This window comes from Coccomyxa subellipsoidea, assembly GCF_000258705.1.
Source record: "Coccomyxa subellipsoidea C-169, whole genome shotgun sequence".
Lineage (NCBI taxonomy): Eukaryota > Viridiplantae > Chlorophyta > Trebouxiophyceae > Coccomyxaceae > Coccomyxa > Coccomyxa subellipsoidea.
In genome coordinates, this window is record NW_005178020.1 from 497,476 (window position 1) to 512,638 (window position 15,163).

General features: G+C 52.0%; 4 protein-coding genes across 4 annotated transcripts; 1 reads left to right on the top strand and 3 right to left on the bottom strand.

Annotated features, from left to right (window-relative positions):
* Positions 1-464: 464 nt before the first annotated feature.
* On the bottom strand, positions 465-3,408 carry COCSUDRAFT_20585 (hypothetical protein; the record flags this gene model as incomplete). Its single annotated transcript, XM_005643003.1, has 7 exons — positions 465-708; positions 1,077-1,300; positions 1,914-2,102; positions 2,289-2,384; positions 2,607-2,864; positions 2,985-3,090; positions 3,329-3,408. The coding sequence occupies 7 exons, from the start codon at positions 3,406-3,408 to the stop codon at positions 465-467; spliced, it is 1,197 nt and encodes a 398-aa protein (XP_005643060.1).
* A 737-nt stretch (positions 3,409-4,145) lies between these two features.
* Positions 4,146-8,877, top strand: COCSUDRAFT_26298 (signal recognition particle protein). Its single transcript, XM_005643004.1, has 10 exons — positions 4,146-4,286; positions 4,540-4,716; positions 4,941-5,102; positions 5,498-5,617; positions 5,925-6,066; positions 6,397-6,552; positions 6,978-7,154; positions 7,413-7,531; positions 7,855-7,987; positions 8,469-8,877. The coding sequence occupies exons 1-10, from the start codon at positions 4,161-4,163 to the stop codon at positions 8,624-8,626; spliced, it is 1,470 nt and encodes a 489-aa protein (XP_005643061.1). The 5' UTR covers positions 4,146-4,160; the 3' UTR covers positions 8,627-8,877.
* A 24-nt stretch (positions 8,878-8,901) lies between these two features.
* On the bottom strand, positions 8,902-11,805 carry COCSUDRAFT_68243 (hypothetical protein). Its single transcript, XM_005643005.1, has 5 exons — positions 11,714-11,805; positions 10,888-11,191; positions 10,196-10,407; positions 9,620-9,868; positions 8,902-9,172 (listed from the first exon to the last, which is right to left on the bottom strand). The coding sequence occupies exons 2-5, from the start codon at positions 11,021-11,023 to the stop codon at positions 9,161-9,163; spliced, it is 609 nt and encodes a 202-aa protein (XP_005643062.1). The 5' UTR covers positions 11,024-11,191; positions 11,714-11,805; the 3' UTR covers positions 8,902-9,160.
* A 503-nt stretch (positions 11,806-12,308) lies between these two features.
* COCSUDRAFT_20623 (SOUL-domain-containing protein) lies at positions 12,309-15,116 on the bottom strand (the record flags this gene model as incomplete). The annotated part of the gene is made up of 7 exons (XM_005643006.1): positions 12,309-12,578; positions 13,091-13,274; positions 13,495-13,548; positions 13,830-14,004; positions 14,357-14,566; positions 14,832-14,874; positions 15,006-15,116. 7 exons carry the CDS (start codon positions 15,114-15,116, stop codon positions 12,309-12,311), a joined length of 1,047 nt encoding a protein of 348 aa, XP_005643063.1.
* Between the last annotated feature and the right edge of the window lie 47 nt (positions 15,117-15,163).

Consider the following 15,163-nt stretch of genomic DNA (forward strand, 5'->3'; position numbering starts at 1 on the left):
GCCTCGAGGGAGCAAGCATGATATGCCATCCACATGCACTCAGACGAGTTTCACTGCAAAGGTACTTGATGTGCTGTCAGAGGCAGGTTTGACGAGCAGTGACACAGCACGAAAGAGGAAGCCCGCACCGGGCTGCGCAGGCGCGGCCACACCGCGCGGCAGGCGCCGGCCGTCCGGGCCGCGCGGCGCAGACTGAGGGGCGACGCCGCCGGCAGCGGCTCTTGCCGCGGCCGCTGCCGCAGCCGCGCGTCGATTCCGCGGCCGCATCGCCGCCGCCGCTGCATTGTCCTCCTGCACCTGTGCTTGGCCCCCCGGTGCCCCAGCGCGCTGCTGCCCGGCCGCATTGTTGCCTGCCACTCCCTGCTACCAGGACACCGCCCCCCATATTTTATATAAACCTGAGCCCCCTTACCATTAAAGCTTCAGGGGATACTGCCTTTATCATCATTTCTAACTTCAGGGAATTAGATATAGTGCTCCCTGGGCTCTCTTGGAGTCCAAATAACACCGCCAATGCAGAGGTGCTCCCAAGAAGTTGAGGGAGCGTCTGATAGAAGATGGGGTATGAAGACAAGAGAGTGGCGCACCGCCTGAGCAGGCTGCTGCTGAGCGCCCTGGTTCTGCCTGCTCACCTGCTCGAGAGGCCCCGGCTGCCGGAAGACTGACGCTCGGCAGGTGGGGCAATTCTGCTGCCGCTCCAGCCATGACCTGTGAGCATAGAACATTCAAGCATAAGAAATTGTACCAAGTCAGAGAATATCAGAAACAAAGCCTGCATAGAGAAACACTTCGGCATTTTAGTACCAGCGCCATGCAATGATCGACCATCAGTAGGAGCTGGCACGGGCACAGAAGAAGAAGTAAAGCTAGGGGATGGCAGGGCAGGAATAACAGGAGGCAGGGAGAGCAATTGATGCACTATCTTTCTGGTACTCTACTGTGATGTTGAAACGCAATATTATCTAAGAGAAGGTTGTGCAAGGGGAGGCAGCGCACGACAAGTGCTCCAAGTAGTGTTCATCTGAGGCCTTGGGGTCCAGAGTATTACAAGCAACAAAGTTCGGAGAACCGCGCACCGCAGGCAGTGCATGTGGAAGACGTGGTTGCAGGGCAGCTTCTTGTTGCGCGCGCCGGGGGCGAGGTCTTCGCGGCAGATGATGCAGATGCCGTCGCAGCGCGCCAGGTCCTCGGCTGTGGCGTCGCCGAAGCGCTCGTCCATGTTGGCCGTCACGCGGCGGTACCGCAGGAAATCGGCCACACGGTTCCGGAAGTTGCGGAACGTCCAGTATAGGTCGCGCACCTTCGCGCACGGGCACCACATGCATCCTCAGTCAAGTAGGGTCCCTTTCAAATGTACCGTGGTCAGCACCATATTTCCCGGGTTTATTTTTCTCTTAAAAGGGTCGAAAATTTAAGACCCTAAAATGCAAAATATAACCCCTATGACAATCTTGAGACCAGTATTGGAAAGCGATCGCCGCGCCTGACACATTGGTGATGATGAAACATCATTACAAGGAAGGAAAGACCCAGGAAAACAGGTCCAGACATTTCACGCATTTGGAGGGGTGCGTGAAATATGGTGCTGACAACGGTAACCTGTTGCAATGATTAGCCCTCCTCTGATCAGCCCTTAAAAGTATACTTTGGTAACCTCTGGCAAGTTTGCTCAACAATATGGTAATACTACCTGCTGCCTGCTCTGGCCTTATATTCACGCACTCGCCTTTGCTTCCCTTGCAGAAGCTATGTCCAGATAACCATGTTCGCTACGGGTTCTTGTATGAATGTATGCTGCTGTTTCATTTGCTGAGACGCTGCAGAAAGTAAGCTTGAAAACCCGCACGGCTGTGGTAGGATGTGATTCACGTCAGGCCTTCCACATGGCATGCATGCGTGAAGACGGGAGTCACCAGGTGGAGAGGCAGGCCATAGTTGGTGAAGACGATGACAAAGAAGACCAGGTAGACGAGCAGGTGAAGCATGTCAGTCACGAGCTCCAAGTAGAACACATAGACTCCCTTGTGCTCCCAGCGCCCTTCCATGTAGTTGTCGATCATCGACAGCACGTACTTGAGGAAGGTCGACACGATCACCGACGCCTGCTTAGCAACACAAGGTGCAGTTCAGTGTTGCATGCGCAGCCGAGAGAATCTTCAAGCACGGAAGAGTTTGAAGGGAAGTCTTGGAAACCCACAGAGTTAGACTCACGGACATGGAGAAAGGCAGCATGGAAAATTGAGAGATGTTCACAGCAGAAATGAAATGGAAATTGCAGAGTCCCGGACCTGGATGATGTACTCGAAGGCAAAAAGGAGGTGCACACTGGCGCTCTTTGCGAGGGTCTTGCTGATGAGGTACTGCAGGAAAGCACTGTCCACGCTCTGCAAGCACACGAGGCCACGATCACATGCTGATGTGCTATGGTCACCAAGCACAGGCCATGCAGTTGCCAAGATGAAGTGCATGACCAGAGGCAACGCACTTGGGAATATTAAGTACATAACAGGAAGCACACATTAGGAATATAAAGTGCTTAATGTGAGGCAAGTATGCAAAGCTCTGCGCTGTAACCATTGTTCCCGTTAAGTTGACAGCAGCCTCACCAGGAGGATGCCCATGAAGACGAGGATGCGAGCATGGGACAGCCGAGAGACTGTGGGAGTGGTTTCAATGTAGTCCACTCGGTCTTGCACCAGCCAGTGGAAGACCTTGATGAAGGTCAAGATCGTGAACATGGCCACGAAATTGACATTGAACTCGTCGCGAAAGATGGTCATGGCCAGGCAGGTCTCCATGACTGCCTGGCTGATCCTGTTGTTGATGCGCTCCACCTCGGCCTCCCTCAATGTCCCCAGGAAGATCTACAATCACAACATTGTCAAAAAAAGGACGTTTCTACTCAAGCGAGCAAGAATTTCCGGAGGTTGAGCTTGCTCATAGGGCCGCTTGCTGAGGAGTGCTTCAAGCAGAGGGTACAGCACCTTAGTGAGGAGGAAATAGATGCACAGGGCAGCGGCGAACGCAAAGTTTCCCAGGACAGCGATGGCAATCTTGGACGTGGACAGGTAGTAGACTGAAGGGAAGAACCTACAGGGGCACTCAACTTGTCAGTCAAAGCCTGACTTGAATGTGGAAGAAGTCATATACGCAGTGCTTCTGGTCACATTGGAAATTGCTTTCGAGTTTCGATTCCTGAGCGCTGAAGATTAAGCAGGCATTGCAGGCTAGGGCCTGACATATGAACGAACTATACACAAAAAAACGGGAATCACAAGTGATGACACAAAACACATTGGTGGATTTGCAATCAGGCAAGAGCTCTCACTGTTCCCGGGTGCTGAATGCATGATACACAACTCCCAATGCTGCCACAGTGCTCAGCCCGATATACTTCTTCACCCCCATCATCTTGCTACACTTCGCCTTCGCCTAAAGCTTTTATGGGCTCCAAGGTGGCAGCGGCTTGGTGATCCACAGCGCAGACATATGAAGAATGTCCGCTTCAAAAGTTTGAAGTCACCTCACGCGAACACCACCAAGTTTCAAGGTTCTATTGGCGTATGCATGCCGAGGTGGTAGGGTATTGGTTGGAAGGGAGTTGCAACAGTTGAAAGGGTCCTGTAGGGCTTCAGGATGAGATCAGATGAAAAGCGCAGCAGAAGCCAACTTACTACGTTTCAGAATAGAACGTATGATGTATTGCAACATATTGACTGCCATTTAGAATCGTTGCATGTGTAAGTTAAAATGGGGTCTTTGCCTATCCCAAGTTGCAGTTATCACATAGCAGATCCCCATTTCGCACACAGCAGAACCTCGGCACATGCGTCTCACTGCACAGCACTGCCATCCACAAGCAACAGAAATCGTACCTCCCAGCATCAAGCGCTATCATGGCGGAGGAATGCCTTGGTCTCGACAAAGCTGCAGCTGAAGCCTCCAATCCTGCAGCAGGTAACTGTCGTCTGCGTAGACTCACAGCCCTGTCGTCACCAGATTTAGATTAAAGGACGTTTGAGCCCGGAATTTGTGGTTTTACATATGTGCCGTCAGTCTTGTCACTTTCTTGGCCACATTACCAGCAGGCCACCTGTCATACCTGAGGCGTTTGAATGTACTTCACGCAGAGAGGATCATGCACGGTTGTACGAGCCGGCATGTTCGACAACCTCAGCCAGAGACTGGAGGGAGTGTGGGACACTGTCAGGAAGGATGGCAAGCTCACAGCGGACAACATCAAAACACCCATGCGGGAGATCCGGCGAGCCCTTCTAGAAGCAGACGTGAGCCATCTGCAGACTTCCCCTGGAATCCTGCTATGCACAGCCACCGGAGCCCGACATCTGCATGCATCTGTGATGTGCCATGCATGCCAATTGCCCGCTGTTCATGCATGCATGCGGGGATGTCTCCTGGCCCATCGCAAACCTCATTCTGATGGATCCCACAGCCAAAGCTAATTTCGCGAGTGCAGCTATGATGGTGTGGAATGAAGGGCGCAATGCGTGATTCTCAGGCCGGTCATGCGTCGCGCAGGTGAGTTTGCCAGTGGTGAGGCAGTTTGTGAAGAGTGTGGAGGAGACAGCGCTGGGGACCAAGGTTCTAAAGGGGGTGCGGCCGGACCAGCAGCTGGTGAAGGTAGTCAATGATCAGCTCGTAGAGCTCATGGGCGGCCAGCAGCAGGACCTCAATGACCCCAAGGACGGCCCCCAGGTGCTTATTTTCTGTCGTTGCCAGACATATAGATTCTGCCGCGCAGTATTGTGAATGTTGACTGAGTTGCATCAAGCGTCCCTCAATGACTTCCTCATCATGTAAATCTACTGAGTGTCCTTGAAGCGCCTTTTAGATGCCAGTGTCTCACGAAGTCTGTAACGTATAACACTTCCACACCTGGCTGGTAGCGTGAGCTGGGGAGTTGGTGTACCCCTGCGCAGGTCATCCTGATGGCGGGCCTGCAGGGAGTGGGAAAGACGACGGCGTGTGGGAAGCTGGCGTTGGCGCTGCAGAAGCGCAACAAGCGAGTCCTCATGGTGGCCACCGATGTGTACCGGCCGGCCGCCATCGACCAGCTCGTCAGCCTGGGAGAGCGCATCAATGTGCGCTGCCTTAGCTGCCAGCTCTCCTGCCATCATGGGAAAGCTCAAATGGCCAGACTCGTTTTAGTACTCTGTTTTACACCCAGGCGTAAACTTGCAATCCAAGATTGACTGCTACTGCTCACACAGACTGAAGGAGGGCAGAAAATAAAGGTGAAAAGAATCATTCATTCACCTGTACGTTGGTGTACATCACCAGCTGTGGGTTCACTTACGAAGACTGCAGGCATGTGAGCATGAGCAGATATTGAGGATACAATGCCAGCAGCAACAATCCGTCATCCTCAATCTGATGCCTTGGATGCACGGGAGCAGTGCATCAGGGATCTGTGAGAATCATGAGCATCTTGCACAGCATGCTGATGTGCTGAATTGTACCCGCCATGCAAACGCAGGTGCCTGTGTTTGAGATGGGCACGGATGCAAAGCCGGCGGAGATTGCGAGGAGGGGACTCGCCAAGGCTCGCGCTGAGGACTTTGACGCCATCATCGTGGACACAGCTGGACGCCTGCAGGTGCCTGATCATGCCTGCTGTCATTGTGATGTTGACTCTTGTGAACATCTATTAAAAATCATCAGCTCGGAATCTACAGGTCAATGAACTTTGCATGGCTAATCTCTGCACCTGCATGTCACCAAGTATCATTGGAAGCACTGCTTGCTGAGGAATAACTCTGAGGACGCAAGGAACCCTGTGTTTGCAACAACATCTTTCCGCAAACCTGCAGGATGACGAGGATCGTACTCATCAGGGGCGGGGGTACCAATTTGTGGATTCGTAAGGGTAATAATGCTGACGGGGCTGTGCTGGCTGTGCGCAGATTGACGCCAACATGATGAGCGAGCTGCGGGAGGTGCAGGCGACGGTGCAGCCATCAGATACACTCCTGGTTGTGGACGCCATGACCGGCCAGGAGGCTGCTGGCCTCGTCAAAGCCTTCAACGAGGCCGCAGAGATCACCGGTGCGCCCACTTCATTGTACTGCCTGCAGTCACTGAGACCACATGTCTGTCAGAATCATGCCACAACCGGAAAGCCAGCCTGTGGGGGCGTCCTCCTTTCCAAGAAATCTGCTGGCTCAATCTGCATTATGTCCCTAGTGGAACGCATGCTCAGCAGACTGCTCAGATGTGCAACACTTGGCTGCAGCAACGTGCAATTCTGAAATCAATGCCGGGGTCAAAAAATAAGCAATCAGCAAACGATGTACCAACCCTCCTTGCCTTACCAAGAGTTGGGTTTTGCACAAACATCTTCTCAAAAAGTTTATTCTTGCGTTGCATATGCTGCAGGCGCCATTCTCACAAAGATGGACGGTGACAGCCGCGGAGGAGCGGCGCTGAGCGTGAAGGCGGTGTCCGGCAAGCCCATCAAGTTTGTGGGCACAGGAGAAAAACTGGAGGCTCTGGAGCCCTTCTACCCTGACCGCATTGCCTCGCGCATCCTCGGTTATTTTCAGTGCTCCACCTCAGTCTCTTTGCGGGCTGTCTTCTCCTGCCATTGCTCATTTTGGCGTCGCTCAATACTGCCCACAACTACCTTCTCTTGCTGCATGTCGCTTTCTGACTGCAAGTGTTACGATGTCAAGATTTCTTGCGCACAGCTTGCCTGAAGTTCGAGGGCTGCTCGTACTGCGAGTCTTATCACTGTGTGTGCCGGTTCCTGAAGCCTGCTCTTAGGAGCATGCCCTGAAGAGGAAGGCCTGCAAAGGCAGAACAAAACGCTGTTGATGTTTCGTACTCTGAAGGAGAAGATAGCAACGGGAAGCTGGCTTGAAGGTTGAGACAGCCTTGCGCCCAACCTCTTCAATGCAGGCATGCATGCATCAATTCCCACTTCAGACATGATTGGAACCAACTAGTCCCTTGTGCAGGCATGGGGGATGTGCTAACGCTGGTGGAGAAGGCAGAGGCGTCCATCAAAGAGGAGGACGCTGCAGAGATCACCAAGCGCATGCTCAGCGCCAAATTCGACTTCAATGATTTCCTGAAGCAGTACAAGATGGTCTCGGGCATGGGCAGCATGGGGCAGATCATGAAGATGCTCCCGGGTGAGTCAGCTGTTAGCTTTTGTGCTAGTGTTTGCATGCACTTCAATTTTCTTGAACTTGCATTTGATTGGGCGGACGAGAGGTGGGCAAAGAAGTCACAATTGCCAGTTGCTCGATGCTTGAAATGTTATTTAATGCTGTCGTGTTGTGGTTGGGGTCATCTTTTGGACCTCTTAATAGCCCCTATCTGAGCTTGCAAGCAGGTCACTTTGTCAAGGCGTTCTTCACTAGCGAGCACGAGTGATTATCTCCATGCAGGCATGAACCAGATCACGGAGAAGCAGCTGAATGAGGCGGAGAAGCAGTTCAAGATGTTTGAAGCGCTCATAAACAGCATGACTCCCGAGGAGCGGACCAACCCAGACCTCCTCGCCAAGGTGGGTGTGCTTTGCGTAAACTTTTGCGCTTTGACAGGTCTCACACCCTCAATTGTCCGTATTTTTCTCTCTGATTACTACGCCCAAGCTGTGTGTCTCATCGGGAGTGCAAATCCACTTTGCACCTTTCCTGGCTCACACCTCCAACAGAGTCAGGCCTTTATAACAAGAGCCTTCTGCCGCTGCTGTGCTGGCTTCAGAAGTATTCATGCTGGCTGTTGGTGCAAACGACTGTAAGCCGCATGGCTGTGTTTATCTCTGACTTGCTGTGCCGATGTCTGATCCTCGACAACAATTTACTGACGATTTGATAACACGCGTAGACGGCGTCGCGGCGGCGGCGGATCGCGCGCGGGGCCGGCCGGATCGAGGTTGACGTGACTAATATGATCGGCACCTTTGGCGGCATGCGCGCCAAAATGCAATCCCTCTCCAAGATGATGAAAATGGGCGGCGGTGCGCTGTCCTCCAAGACCCTCTTTTGCCTCTGCTCAGAGGGTACTGAAATCCCAGGGGGTTGCCTTCAGTATCCCCTGCCCTGCTGCTTTATTCCCGACCCCCGAACACCATGCCTTTAGCTCTTTCTTGTGTGGAGAGAGAGAGAGAGAGAGAGAGAGAGAGACATCTGGTCTCCGCAGGCATGCTCTTGAGCAGCAAAGTCTTCTGCTCTCCTCCCGACCCTTAGAAGACCTTGCATGCAGATTTCGACTCCTCGCAGAGAGGAAGCTCGTCTTCATTGGCTTGCAGATTCCCATGATCTGCAAAGATGTGGCTTCTGGATGTCTGGAGAGCTTGCCGCACTGTGTCTTTGTGCGTGCGAGGGCCAGAGGAACGGATCCTGGAGATCTATAATGCCAAAGTCAGATAGTGTAGCTATTAGGCCTGTTGGCAAACTACCGCTTGCATCTTGAAGCAGAGCTTCTTCTTGTTTGTGCAGGCGCGCCGGGGATGCCGCAGCTGTCAGACCAGGAGCTGTTGGAGCAGACAATCCAGTCAGCGGGCAGCTCAGTTTCCAGGGGGAAGGTACGCCGGAAGAAGGAGGGCGTGCGGCGGGGGGGCCGGGGGGGTCTGGCAGAGCTGACGCGACTGAGATGATCGGACATTTGCAGGAACATGCAGCAGCACAGCGCAAGCGGGGTTATTTTCAGAACGCGGCAGTAAGGCAATGCTTTTTATAGAAACGTGGGACGGGTAGTGGCCAGCTGGGCTTCTTGGCTGTGTTGCCTCCCTGTGTGTTAGCAGTGTCAGAAGAGCTGGGCAGCTGACAATATGTTGACCGGGTTTTTGACTGTTCATCTGAGACATCAAAGTGCAGCTTCCTTGACTTTGTTGAACCTCCTTCACGATAACAGATCAGTGAAGGATCTCGTGCCAAATTGTCCATTACCTAGTTTTCATGCATTAGCGAGCACGCATGCATTCCTTTAAAAATGGAAGGTCCCACCAAAACCATAGGAAGCTCCATGGCATGCTGCGCAGCTTGATCTGTACAGGTCTTCAAATGACACATGACCTATCGACAAAAAATCCAAACACTTGAACTGTTGACATAAAACCTGACTCCCAGGCCATATTGCAGATATGAAGGCGTTATCAAATCAAGACACATCTTATGTCTGCGTAGGGGTTCTATACAAAGTTCTGAACGCAAATGCTGTGGGACCTTTTTGTGCAGCACCCTCTTCTGTACAATCAGGCCAAAGGAAGGACCTCCTCGGCTGCAAGGGGAATCAATGGCAAGGTCAGAATGGAACCAGATCTGTAAACTGTCAATAAAATAATGTCCCAAGAACACCGTATAGCATGTGATATTCTTCTCAGATGCCTGTTCAGAACGGAACACAGCATGGCCCATAAGGTGAAGGCACAAGAAACTCCCATGCTACTCTCACTGCTGAGCAATACTTTTTGTCTGCCGCCTTGCAATGCAAGCTTCTTTGCAGTGCCGCTCCTCGAGTCTCTGGCAAAAAAATAATATTATGAGCCTCATGCTGCGCTAGAAGGGCAACCTCTCCGGGTTGTAAACATAAGCAATGCATAATCTCTAGTGAGTCATGCTTGGCAAGAGCTGACAGAATCGCGGCATACATGTGCGCGCACATGCTCCTTTGCCACCTGGATCTTCTTTAGCACCTCCCCAGCATCTATGTCCGTTGGGCAGGAAGGCTGTGAAAGGTCCGGAATGTTCACCACATAGAATGTCCTGACTTTGTAGGCACCCTTGGGGGTCTTTGGGGCCTGTGATGGGTGCTGAGGTGGCGCTGATGAGTCAACGCTGATGTGGACCTCTGGGCAGCCCTCTCCGGCGGTGGGGCGCTCCTTCAGCCCGTACAGAATCTGCATGACATCAGAATTGGAGATCAGCGCTGCTAGCAGCGAATCCCCTCCCAAATATTTGATGACCAGCAAATGGCATCTCTGCGCGGAGAAGTGAACTGGGCAGATAATATAATAGACTGAGGCGGCTAAGCCATACGCAGGAACAGTAAGCAGCTGTAACGCTCCTTAAGACCCCATCTGTAAGCACAACACTTGGATACATGCTTCAATAAAAAACCAGAAGACCTCCTTGCCAGACTGTCAAACAAATTCAAGTCGCATATGCATCACAGATCGGGCAGATTTACGAATGGCTTTTTGAATACTTGTCAGTCTGCAGCGTACCTCCTGGCCAGGCTGGATGACAATGACAGGGGTGACTCGCTGCAGGTGCTTCCTGGCGCCGCCAGCTTCCTTCTCAGCGGAAGCTGCCGCCTCTGCTGCCGCCTCTGCTGCTGCCCTCTCAGTGGCGCGGGCCTCGAAGTTGTTCAGGTGCAGGAACATAAATCGTGCAATTCCCACAAACATCGCGACCAGCAAGAAGCTGGCCACAGCAACTGCACCCACAAGAGTTACTCCTTTACGATTTGCAGCCTTTCATCAAACAATTGCTTGGGTCTGGCGGGTCCAACAAGAGGTGGGATTGTGGCAGCCTTTAACTGCAGCTTGTCTGCAGGACGCACTTGCCATTTGGCAGGAAGAGCGTGTCATAACATAAAAATGAAACATAGCTCTCTAAAATGTGGGAACTTATTCCGGAGTGTAATCTTCCAAAGTCAGCGGGAATTTGCTGCCCTGAGCTAGAGGCATTTCATGGGCGTCTTGCACAGCCTCTCCATTCCCAATTGCTATATTGGCATCCCAAAGCAGGTAAGCTGAAGCCTCAAACGCACATGGGCACAAATCCCATAGACAGATTTGAGAGGAACGGCCCCCACAGGTTGGCATATGGAATGCTGAAGGCATTTGCATGGCTGCATGGACACCAAGAAAAAACAGACGTGTCTGCAAGCAGGATGGAGTGGCTGAGGACTCACTGGCTAAAAGAATCTCCACGGTGAGACCGCCCTGGGATGAGGGTGGTGCAGGTCCAGGGGCAAAGGCTGGGGCCATGCTCGGAGACGGCGTCGGTGCTGAACTAGACACGGAGAGCTCCGAGAGCAGTCGCGACATGATATCTGCTGGCACGAGGCTCTGTGTGGGCTGGATTGGAGGCTGCTGCACGCTGGGAGTGCTGTATACTGCTGCTGTGTAGCTCTTGGGGGCTGGTGATAGTGCTGGCTTCTTTGCATCTTGGGCGAGGCAGCGTTTAAAAAGCCATTGCGATTGCTCTCAGGGACCCTGCGTAAGCACAGCAGCTGTCAGGGCAGCTGCCTCGTGTGATGGGGCGTGTCGATGGTCCCCCAGCACCGATCTTTGGCAACGCCTGTGATCATTGCGCTTTGTCAAAGTACACACCTAGACCACCTAAGTTAAATGAATCCCTGCACGGAAACGGACTGCGTCATGTGAAGCTCTGGGAGGGCCCATGGTCAAGGCGTGACCCATGCCGGTCCCCACAAGGGAATATATTCCAAAACGATAAAGGCGGGCAGCTTTTCCTATTGTACCACACATACGTAGGCAGCAAAGTAATCGGTACAGAATTCGCTACAGCATCAGGTAAGCAGCCGCAGAAGGTGGTGCTGGCCCCGCAATGTCACCAACCTCTGTGCATACAGAAGCCACCACACAGTCGCAAGAGGCTGCCCCCATTTATTTCCAGATGGGTTCTTGGGCCTTCAGGATGCTTAAAACTGTCGAAGATCCTCATGCACAAGCACAACATCACCCGCTCTGTAGCCTGCACAGACCGGAACGCACCTCAAGTTTCAAGCTGCTTGGTGCGCGATGATGGCGAAGGCACGAGTATCCACTCGAGCAAACTGGGCGGCGATGGAAATATAAGCGTGCAGGTCAGAAGGTTGGTTTGCGGATGATCAATGACTTTGATGCGGAAGTGTCTGGAGAAGGCGAAGCTGGATGAAGCCGCTAGGTCCTCGAGTAATAAAGCCTTTCCCCCCAAAACGAGATTCGCCAGATAAACCGTCTGACAGTATCATTTGCCATGATGGAAATGGTGCTTACTCTTCATCATCCTGGCAAGCAGCAGCCCCAAGTAGAAGCCTTTAAGAAATTTCTCACATGAAAAAGACGCATATATGTGAGGGCATCACGTCAAGTTTTGATCTCACAATGCATCCATTTGACTCAAATCTCGGAGATGCAAAATGCTCTATGTTTCCCAGGTACTACCAGCCAATTCAGCTTCTATTACATGGTGGCAATCTAAAAGCGGAGTGAGAAATCACCCAGGAGATGCACACTGGTGTTGTCTCTCATGACAATGCTTCATTTTGAATACACCAAACACAGGCAAATGCGCACACGATTCGCACACGAATCACTGTGACAACGGTCACCAAAGTTCAAATTCCTTCACTGGTATGAGCACTTCGTTCCTCCTGAAGGCGGGCCTAGTGGAAGGGTCATTATATCTGGCCAACAGCCAGTCAGACCCATCAGCAACAGTGCCCCTTTTCTGCATCGCTTGTCTGAGTGCAGATTCCCTCTCAGCAGCGTTCTGCGGATCAGCAACCCCCGAGAAGCTAGCAACCGCATAAAGACCCTCACTCCTTTCCCTGACCCTCACACTGTCTGTCTGAGGTGATGGCACGCTGGAAACATCCTGCACCCACAGATACTATATTCAACATCATCTCACACGCTGTTTCTGCCAAAGGCAAGGTGCGTCTGCAAATAAGCTGCAGGTACAGGCTGCGACATCTCCTGCCACTTGATGGCCTCGCCAGTTCCAAGCAAGTCCCAATCAACCGTGGGCACGGTGGTCAGTATTTAAACCGCCCCCGCCAGCCAGGGCGGTATTGGACCCAGAATAATGCGACTTACCATTTGCACGCAACACCACGAAGTGCAGCATGCAGGCCAACGTTTTAAATGCAATGCAACACCTTCCTTTGTCTGCTCAGAAAGGGATAACAAGGCATTCGTGGCCTGTGCAGCTCTGCTATGCGACAGAGAGCATGCGCTTTCTATTTGTGCCCAGGCATGACAGATGAATTGGGCAGAAGGAAGAGCGGAGCAGCTCTGATTTGACATTTCTTGCATGCAAATAAAAAAAGCATGCAAATCAAAAAAGCAACAAGGGAGATGCTGGCCTGAAAAACTTTGGGCCCTCACCTGGTAGCTGGGCTCTATGACAAACTGCATGGCGCCCCGGTTGTCTGAGAAGACCGGCGTAGTCATGCGCATGCGCGCGTTTGCAGCGTTCCCTCCAAAGATGAACTTTGCCAGCGTGTTGAACGCCCCATCCCCCTTGCCCGCCGGGCTGCCACCATCTTGACCTGATGTCGCACATGTCACCCTGTTAGGATCATAGAGAATAGAACCCTGGATGATGCTGCAACCTTTTTTGAACTGAACTGAATGCAATTGAACTGGATATTTTGAGTTGAGTCCCTGATCCGTCAAGGCATGCTTGCTATCCGGTCCGTGTGAGTTCTAAATGCCCAACAAGGGAATAGCAACAATGTTAATTCTGTTATGGTGGATCTAGTGGTGCAACACCTGAAGTGCTTGTCGACGCTGCAGGCCCTCTGCTGTCCATGTCAGCCTCTGCCACAAGCATCCTGTCATACCTGCACACCCACATCCTCTTACTCGCTACAGCTGACCACAGTCCTATTAACAGCGTCTGCTGCCCTCAACGCACACAGCTCAGCTCTTGCAATGTAGATGCCCAGGCAAGCTATTAACATGTTCCTTGAGGGACTAGCAGGATTGTCTTAAACACGCGCGCACACAAGTGATGATTATGCTCTTTTCTCCATTCAGTTCGGTTCAGTTTCCTTTATCATAGCTGTTCGATTATGTGGGGATTAGAGCCTCCAATTAAGGGAGCTGGGGAAAGGAAGCCCACCTGCGAACCTCAAAGTCCTTGAACTTTTTAAGGATGCTGTAGGAAGGGGTGGGCAGGTCTTTGGGTGTCCTGGAGATATCTGTCATCTGCTGCAACACGTGGCCAAAAGCTTCCCAGCTGAAATACTGCTGGTTGTCAATCGCATCCCAGTAATCCAAATGCCGGTTGAACTTGCCTGCGCACAACCCAAACCCATCATATTCGTGTCCCAGAGTGATCATTGCATCACAATCTGATAAGCACGGATCACAGATAACCCCTTTTAAAAATTACATCGGCATTCATGCACAAAGGCAAATGGGGATAGAATACTACTCAAGAGAAAAACTGCCTTTCGTCCCATGAGAGTGTGTGCCTGCTGCATCAGAGCATCAGAGATTTACAGTCCCCTGAGCCTGGCAAGGGGTGCTAAATTTCACAAAGACTCTTAAGAATCCCTGAGGCTGCCAGCGGATACTATGTCTAACAAGGGATTTGACAGACTGCGTTACCACTTGAGGTTTGGGGGCCCAGAAGGGGTCGATTACCGTTGGAGGGGTTAATACCCATGACAGAGGTCCCAGTGAAGACGAGCTTGGGATCCCAGAAGCGGCTGATAGGTGTACCCCTCGTGAGGGTGACTTGCATGGCCATTGTCCAGCGCGTAGTCACCTCATAGTCACCCGTCTGCTTTATGTCATGCAGCTGAAAGCTCGGCGCAAAGACCCTCTTCAGCATGGCTATGTTGAACATGTACCCTGCACCCCAGCATTACAGAAATTAATAATTACAGGTTGGCAGACCTAAAGCCAGAGGCCATAGGGCATACACACGCAGGCCGTTTGCAGCCAAATCTGCAGGGCCTACAAAATCCTGCCGTCCAGCACCGATACGCATACATCGTATCTCCAAGCACAGCAAACCCTTTCTTGCATAGCAGGGATTGGGGTGAATAGATATGTAGTACTCGTCACAAATTGGGATCTGCAGGACATGCAGAGGCCAGCAAGGAGAAATTCCTACCTTTGGCCTCATTGTATGATGTGATGGGGTCTCTGAATTCAACCTGCGGCCCCCAACATAAAATGTTTAGCACATGAAAGGCTGCACAGAAAATCTGCATGGGACGATTTGATCAAAGGGCTGATATCAGGGCCACTTGTGTTAGATGCTGAGCTGCCAATGCATGGGGCGTACCACATCATCGTACTGTGACTGGTCAATCCCTTGTTCATCGAATAGGTGAGTAAGATCCTCCTTCAGGAACTCCATGCGTTCCTGCAGCAATACCCCACGAGTGAGCACCATCTAGCAGAGGCATATCGCCCAGACTGCTCTGTGACATGTGCGGCGTA